The sequence below is a fragment of the Convolutriloba macropyga genome, chromosome 1, assembly GCF_964194025.1.
Source record: "Convolutriloba macropyga chromosome 1, txConMacr16.3, whole genome shotgun sequence".
Classification (NCBI taxonomy): Eukaryota; Metazoa; Xenacoelomorpha; order Acoela; family Convolutidae; genus Convolutriloba; species Convolutriloba macropyga.
In genome coordinates this window covers 53,168,757-53,177,223 of record NC_134468.1, presented here as the reverse complement: position 1 = coordinate 53,177,223, position 8,467 = coordinate 53,168,757, and the positions used below count along the sequence as shown (strand labels likewise).

The following is an 8,467-nucleotide window of genomic DNA, read 5'->3' as shown; positions in this document are numbered from 1 at the left end:
GCTCTGAATAGTTTTTGCAATCGACTTGCGCACGAAGGATTTTACTGGGTTCTTCAGTTTTTTCTACCAGTAATTGCATCCCTTAGCTCACGTATGGGCGCTTGCACAAGGTTCCGACCAATCTTTTTAACTAGTGGCAGTGCATACTTCTTCAGCAATGGTAAAGCAGTTCGACCTACTCGAACTGCTAGAGCTCCGCGTCCCGCGGCATCCGATCCGAACTGGCGCGCAGGTCCTCCGGCATATGGCGTGTGTTGCAGTGTTTGAGCATCATAATGGCAATCCATGCATATATAGATTTACAGTGTACACACTCGAAACGTATTTTTGAAAAACAACAAGAGGCAGCTCCGACGGCTCTTGCTGTCTGTTGTAATTTAACTTCTTGTCTTTTATTTTTTCAAGTTTAAATGACGTCCACGATGACATCGACAACAACCGTTTTGCTTTTGAATAGTCTCGAAAATGATCAAATTTTTGAGACGTGTCGGAATTTAAGTTTCAAAGTAGTTCTACCACGAGCTAAAAGAGGAACAAGACTTCCAGTTTCGTTGCGAAGACTGATTGATATGAACTGAAAGGATGATTTAACCACAGTTTTCCACTGTAGTTTAGAGAAAGAGCGGTAGCATGTGGTTGCACTTGCGTTTGTTTCATTCAGCGTTACACTGCGCAACAATGATGTTCTCTTGTCACCGACTACTTCGTCTTGTATCAAGTCACAGTACACAAAAATTGTATGACAGCCACCCATTATATCTACAGGATAAGTTGGCCATTTCGAAGATGCAGATTCCGGCGACCTCGACAACCACTCAACAGAATCCGACGACAACTCTTTCATTGATGAACCATCAGCAGCATCTTCTTCCTTTGCTTCAGCCCATCTCAGACACTTCGTTCCCAATATGTTTTGCATGTCTGATGAAATTAACCGGATTGAAGCAACAGGAGGGCGCTCACCATTAGCATCCTCATTGGCAATAATTATCAGCCTTATTTGAGTCATCTATTTTAGTTTCGTTCTGTTTTGAATCTTGGTCGCTTTGTCGTCGTGCTGCTAGCTTTGATCATGCGTTCTAACAGTCCACGAGAAGGGCCAAGAGGTTTTATTTTTTTTGAACGCTTTCTGACAAAATTTATCGAGCAAATCATCAATCGTTGAATAGTAACCCGGCTTCAAATAGTATCGGATAATTTTGGGTGGTTTTTTGATGCTTTTCTCCAGTTGAATGGTAACCGTTTATCTCTAGAAATTTTTGAAAGAATAGCTGCTTTCCTAGGTTCAATCAGATTTTTATTTACTGAGGCAGAAAATTTTTGCGGCAGACTTCTATATTCGGTCTCTTCTTCTTTAATTTCGGTATCTGTATCTTCTTCAATGTTGTTGTCGTCGTTGTTTTCGCCCTCTCCCTCTTCTTCTTCAAAACTTTCATACTCTAGGCTGTTTTCTTCACTATTACTGCGGCTTCTTCCACTACTACTACTACTACTGATCGAATCATCCTCATCTAGATATAAACTGTTTGTTGTCTCGAGAACACCTTCGGTAACGTTTAGTATGGTCCCTGGCCATGATATTTCAAGCAGAGCCACCTCCCATAACCCTCCAGACCTATTGAGTTCTACAACGCTCGGCTGTAAATTTGTGAAGCTCGCCAAAGTGTTGTTGCTGAATGTTGCCATGGATGCATTTGATACTAGTGTCAAGGTAAAGGAAGAAGTGACCGTTCCTCCACTAATGCTCATATTTCTGGGATATTTTACCAACTCTGATTCGTAGAAACGACCTTTGATTTCCTCCTCGTTTTCTTCGTTCGAAACCAACCGATACGTAGTAGGGTTTTTTGTTAGAATGGCCACAACTTTAAACAATTCGTGGCTGAATTGAACTTTGTAGCCCTTGTGGAATGTCTCAATTTTTCTTCGGTTGCGTACAGTGGCTCCGATTTGAAACTTGGGCCACTTCTGAAGATTGGAGTCCTGAGTGAGCGAAACGAGATAGCTGACGTGATCTTCAGTTACACTACTAGGGCACCGTCCGGTTACTCGATTAGTGCGGTTGTTTATAATTTTCACAAAATTTTGTAATTTGTCAATATAGGTGTCTGTATGATGCTCGTTCATGTAGCGATATTTGAGTGCTTTTAATGAGCGTATATTGCGCTCAGCAAACGCACTGTTTTTCTCGTTGTGTGTTTGGTACAAAACAATTTGTTTCTTTTTGCAGAAAGTTGCAAATTCTCCCAAGAACTCAGTACCATCATCTGTCCAAACTCGCTCGGGTACCACTTTTGTTGTTATCATCCGCAAAAAAGCTTGTTTTGTTGTGATTGCTTTCTTGTTTCGCATAGCCTCAACTCTCAAATAACGACTCAATGTATCAACTGCTACTAACAGGTATCGAAAGCCCCCGTTTCTGCTCGCAATTGACTGTATATCGGCTAGATCAAGTGACCAGATTTCTTTCAAACGGTAAGTAAGGACTTTTAGACGTTTGAAATTGCGACGCGCCTGCCTGAATTTAGTATAGGTTGCACTTATTGAAAGGTACTGCTGGACAGTTTTCACCGGAAGACCTGTATGCTGCGCAAGAGTTTGAGAGTTCCCGAAAACGCTAATTTTATTTGTGTGAGTAAAATTTGTGAGCTTTTTGAAAGTTGGGATTGTTTGTAAGAGCGTCCGAGATCACATGCTCTTGTGCACATTTGAGACAAACAAAACTTGATGCATTGTACTGAGTGGCATTTGAGAGACCGCTGCAGGTAAAATGCACCCAACCGCAGATTGTACACCAAGAAAGGGGTCTTTTCTTTGTACTTTTTCCCAACTGTTTTTTACAGGAGCCGCATGGAAGTCTTTTTCTGGGTCCTGGATTCAATTCCACCCATCCGATTTGCAGGAGACTATGCAGGAAGAGATGAAAAAAGATATTGAATGACAAAAAAAACAAAAACCTCAACTGTCGAACATTGATATCCATTGCTGGGCTTCAACCGATGACGATGCGGTACCTGTTGAAGCAGCGAGAACATGAGAAGCAGAGTTTTTGGCAAACCTGTTTGCAATCAGATAGGGACTTAGGCCGGTTTCGCGGACAAATGATAAATCTTCGTTGGAGAGTTTTTTCTTTGGACTCTGTACATTTGTCAAGAAATCAATCAAGTTGCTTGTAGAACGAAGACAAGCGTTTGCTCCTCCTGTGGTATCACTGTTTAATACAATAGCGCCCAAAGACGTGAAAAGAACAACTTTTGAGGATCTACTTAGTAGCTTGATAATTCTTTTTGAGCGCTGAATTTTACTGCTGCTGAGCCCGGTTGCTGCTAAATTGTCGAACTCTTTCTGCTAACTGGTCTGAAATAAATTTACTTTGTTCCTCCGCTGACGTTTGATCGTTTTTAGGCGTAGGGGAAGAAGCAGTTGGCGTATCTCCGTCGAACAAAGCAGAGGGTACACTTAGTTGTGCAGCCACTTGGGAATCTGAGTTATTTCCAACTAAAAATGCTTCACTTATTTCTTTTTTAGATGACGTTTTTTCAGAAAGAGATGAATTTACAATAAGGTCATTGTATGAGTCAAGGGACAGTAAAATGAACTTTTTCGAATCAACTTGTTGATTCATTCGAAATTTCGCAAATGAGCGAGAACAATGGGTGTTAAAAACTTTATGAGCGATATTCCGCGATTAGTTGATAATACTCGTTTCTTCCCATCTAGTTTAGTTTTCTTGTTACATAATACGGACATAATACGGCCAAACTTGAGCTAACCAGTGTTTATCAAACTTAATAACCACTAAACAAACAACACACGCAACAATAGAAGTAGAAAGAAGCATAAAATAAAGAAGTGTAAAGAACGGAGAGCCTTCGAGAGAACAGCAAAGTTCCCAGGGTGGTCTCTCCTTATTTTCACTGTCAAAAATGATCTGATTTGAAAAGTCCACGCTACAATCCACCTGATCTTGATTCATGACAGCTCAGTTTGAAGTAACACTTGGAGGTGGCTTTGGTGGATACACTTGTGAGCTCGCTTGTGAGATTGTCAAGTATTGGAGTAGCTGAATAGCTTCGGAGAGGATCTCAAGCTCCTGTAACGTCAAGTGCAATCCGTTTTTTATCGAAATCGTTTTGCCGCCAGCTTTTTTAAAGCTCTGCTTCCACAATTTTATCTCAGTATCTTCTCCCTTGTTCTGTATTTGGAGTCCCGATTTTTTTGATAGTTGACGATATAACAGGTTAGGGTCAAAAAGTGTCATAGTATTCAAAAAGGTAACTGATCAAAGAGTTCAGAGGACTGAAATTTCACTAGAAACCAGACCAGTAAACCACTCAAATGACCAAAGAGAAAATGGTTGGGGAGATTTGGTAAAACGTAAACGTAGGCTGGACCAATGTTGTAGCTACTTTTCATAAAACCGTAAGCATCATGGAAAATAGCATGAACGCGCAAAAGTTTTGAATTCTTGCAATAGTTGTGAAGAATACTATTACCAGGACCAATCAGACCACCATATGGTGCACTTTCATTTATCTCAGTTAAATTACAGGTGGGGTCAATAAGCAAACAAACAGCTAAAAACGCATTTTTTGTTTCTGAGTTTTTATTGAAGAGCCTGCTTCAAACTTTGAGGTTCTCTAACACTTGATTTATGTTTTCCCGCAACAACATGAAGCAACTGATTTTAAGCAAAGATTACAAAAACAATGACAAATCAATGAATAAATAATAAAAGGAAGTTGTCTAATCTAATCAGTTGACAATGTTTGTTTAGTGAAAATTGTCTCTTCGTCTGTTACTTCATCCACCGTAGTTGGTAAATTGCAGCTGTCAAACGAGTCCTCATAACATTCTCAACAAGTGCATCGAGCGGTTCTTAGGACACATCTCACCCCAAGAAAAGCTGAATGATCAGTTCGGTGGATTGAACCAAATCCTAAGGCCAAAATATCAATGTAGGCCTCCAGGGTGAACTTGAAAGGGGAATCACTGGCTTGCAAGCTTTCAATTTTGCCAAGAAGTCGTCGCTGATCTTCAGTGAGCGTTGAAAGTTCTAATCGTCTAATTGGACAAGCTTTCTCAATCTCCCAGACGCAATCCATTCGCTGAATAGTATTAGCTTCGAGGCCAAGTCCATCTGACCGAATAAAGTTTTCGAAAACATCCCCACGTCGTGTTACATCAACAGCTCCCAGTCGAAGCATCTGAGCCATGAAAGTCCCCAATGGCGAGTGTGGTATGAACATACGCGCCCGAACTTCTTGTAGTACTTTGCTTTCGTGTTTGATGAAAGATTTTATTGTTTTCTCCATTTGCTTTGGGTTCTCACTTACAACCATCACATGTTGGTGTTCAGAACTTAAGTCTTCACACCAACGAAAGCAGCTCGTAATGATCGTCGAAGAAATGTCATGAGTTGCAACTGCAAAACTGAGATCCGTGTAAGCGCCATTCAAATAGGCGAGGCCGTGCGGTTGGCTTGGAACAGAGAAGGGATCGTCAACCGAGTCATCGTGTTTTCTTTTTTTCGACAGAGTACTGCTTGGTTCAGGACTAAGTTTTGCAGGGACAAGAACTTTTGCCGAATAAACACTGAAACGGTAATGAAGCGGAGCAAACTTTTGAGTGCTCATGGTCAACTGATCTTCAATAAGTAAGATTGTAAATGAGAAAACGAATTTTTGCCAGAAATAGTTTGTTTTGGAGATAAGATTTCGGAATTTTCCACAATAGGCAAATTGGCTCATTGAGTTTTCGACACGTACAAATGACGAGAGACATGAAACAACTCGATGCGCCAAGTTACCTTGTTAATGCATCAAATAAGATTAAATTTATTTTGTTTTAAGTACTTGCGATTTTATAGTAAATTAAGGTAAATTTCAATTCACAATTGAACTCATAGAGAATGTTTAAATCGTATGTAGACATATATAGTGGCTTTGTGTGGCACAGAACAGCCTGAGGCTTGATTTGGAGCCATTCTGAGCAGAGAAGACAAAATTTCAAAATGAGTCGAAAAGTGGGCGACGGACCCCCCATTTCTTACTACTCACAAAGGAGTGAGGACGTTTTCAGTACCACAAAGTAAACCATCATCCGATTACTGTGTTTTTGCGTCAACTTAGGGCACAATAAGTAATGGCACATCGTCTGATCGCTGAATTCGTCGCAGGCATAAAAATGTTTGCAACAATTAGAACCTACGCTTTCACAACGTCAATTTGTCATAAACTGCTCGAGTTATAAGTACTGCTGTTATTGCACTCTGGTATCGCTAAAAATCTCTGCATTAAAGAATGCGACCTGTAACAGCATCTGTAAGTTGAAAAGAAGCCTTTCAATTGTTTCCTTTTCCGCTGTGAACACAAATCATATCTGCACTTCGATAATGATTAGCGTCTAAGAAGTTAAGACTAGCCATCGCATTGGGGGTGGAGTTCCAACCTCACCTTCAGCAATAATTACCTTTGAAGATAAGTTGATTTTGTTTAGGTCGATGACAGAAGTGATGGCTGTTCAACACACCTTCGGCTAAAACATGGGCTCGTACCGCCTGCCAACCTGTTCAATTTTAAGCCATTCATTTTGTCATCTTAAGTTTCATGAGATATATACAGCCGTCAACCGGGGACATCTATGATATGCTCATGTGGCCAGAGGTAGTTAGACTAAAAAAGAACAAACTCAAAACTCGAATCTATTTCTCTTCCTCTTCTTTCTTGTCTTGTATCTCTTTCATCAATCGCATCACTCTACTCTATCCAACCATTTATTCTATTAAATTAACACCTGCATCAAAATGCCTTCCCCTTTTCTACTCCCACTTCCCTTTTCTTCTCTTATCTCCCCACTTGGCTTGCCACCAACTGGCATCCTTTCTTCTAATTGCACAATGTGCTGCTTGCTTTAGTTTAGTTCTCCGGATATTAATTATGTGCTTGTAGCAGTAGTTTTGATCTTTCATCTTAAAACCTGTCGCTTCCAAATAGACAGACATATTGCACTGCAAAATAAGTCTGTATGTGAGCTATCTGGAGGCGATTTAGAAGCATGGTAATTGAAGCTCTGGGCTGAAAGAGGACAGCTGTTCTTGATCATTCGTTTATTTGTTCTCCTTTTGACCGTGCATGTTCACAGTAGATGTGGCCGAGCAGGGCTGATTGATCCATGAACCTCTTGTTGGCACTCCTTGCTTGCTTTTTGTAGTTACTTTCAAAGTGAAAACATTGATCAGTTTGTATTTTTCTATTCGACCTTTGTTTGATAATATTTTTACAATCGATCATTATTATTACTGGTCTCCTTATCAATCATATTTGATGGTTTGCTTGAAAATTTTATCTTTTCCAAATTTGATTAAAAGATTAAAGCTGAAATTGTTTTATGACCTGTGTGCTGATTTTTAGAGGTAATTCAACTAAAGTACTATATGTGAATTGAGTACCATTAAATGATATGATTGCTATTGATTAATTTACGTATTTTTTTTCCGTGTTTTCAACTGAGTAGGCATTGTTCCTTTTATACTCTGAAAGTACTCTTATACTTGGTTGCTAAGAAAAAAAGTAGGGCAATCCCTGAATTGCCAAAGATTGAATTGAATCAAAAACCTGACTATCAGACTTGTATCAAGAGTATTTGCTTAAACAAGATATTTAAACTTCTCAATTCGTGATTGTTTTTTGGTCATAGTTAAATTTAGCTTAGTTGGGCATAATCAGACTTGTAATGGTTATGTGACTCTGCTTGAAATCACTGAGAACTTCTGGTGTTTATCGAGAACCGCGAAGCGGTTCGAGATATTAAGTCAGAATTTCGAAGTGACTTCTGCAGAGTCACTTAACCATGCTTAAAACACGAAACGCGCACGTTTTAAAATGACGAAAATCAACGGAAGTCAACTTCTGGCTCAGTAGCAACTTCTGGCATTTTAACTTCTGGCATTGCAGACTTTCGGCATTTTAAAATGTGCACGTGAGTGTTTCAATTGTTGTTCAATTACTGCTCAATCGCGTCATCAAGTTCTCTGTAAATTCATTGAATGTGATTTGATATGAAATTTCTCTCCACTTATTTGACGAGATCAGCTTGTAATTAGGCGAGATTGAATGAGGAACACCCTCTAGTTGGGCGCCCAAAAATGTTTCTCTGGAGTGCCAGTTGGGGGCAAGTAGCATTGTAGCTGAACCGCAAATGATTACAACTACTTTGCCAGTCGGGAAAAGGCCATTGAGCATCCTTGAGCCTGATGATTTCGGCTCAGCTAACAGTGTTATAGGTTGCAAGGCTTATTTTAAAGTTGGCGATGACTCCAAGACGTCAACAGTAATTGGAGCAAAAGGACGTAAAATCCACGTGCTTTGTTAGCTTGTTAAGCGAAATCAACAAGCTAAGAAGAGAACTATACCAAAGCTTAAGCTCGATTTTTATTTGTGGAGTGCTGTTTATTTGGGGCTAGACG

General features: G+C 39.9%; 2 protein-coding genes across 4 annotated transcripts in view; one reads left to right on the top strand and one right to left on the bottom strand.

Moving 5' to 3' along the window:
- LOC142342938 (uncharacterized protein F54H12.2-like) overlaps nucleotides 1-287 on the bottom strand; it is a 1,742-nt gene extending 1,455 nt beyond the window's left edge. Inside the window, exon 1 of the mRNA XM_075394645.1 lies at nucleotides 92-287. Within this exon, the coding sequence (XP_075250760.1) occupies nucleotides 92-287 (196 nt within the window). The remainder of the gene's footprint in view (nucleotides 1-91) is intronic.
- The window catches only part of LOC142340313 (tyrosine-protein kinase Src42A-like), a 98,716-nt gene extending 91,220 nt beyond the window's left edge, over nucleotides 1-7,496 (top strand). For all 3 annotated transcript variants that reach the window (XR_012759065.1, XR_012759066.1, XM_075390894.1), the window contains one exon: nucleotides 6,499-7,496. The gene's annotated coding sequence lies outside the window, so the exon portion shown is untranslated. The remainder of the gene's footprint in view (nucleotides 1-6,498) is intronic.
- The last annotated feature ends 971 nt before the right edge of the window (nucleotides 7,497-8,467 follow it).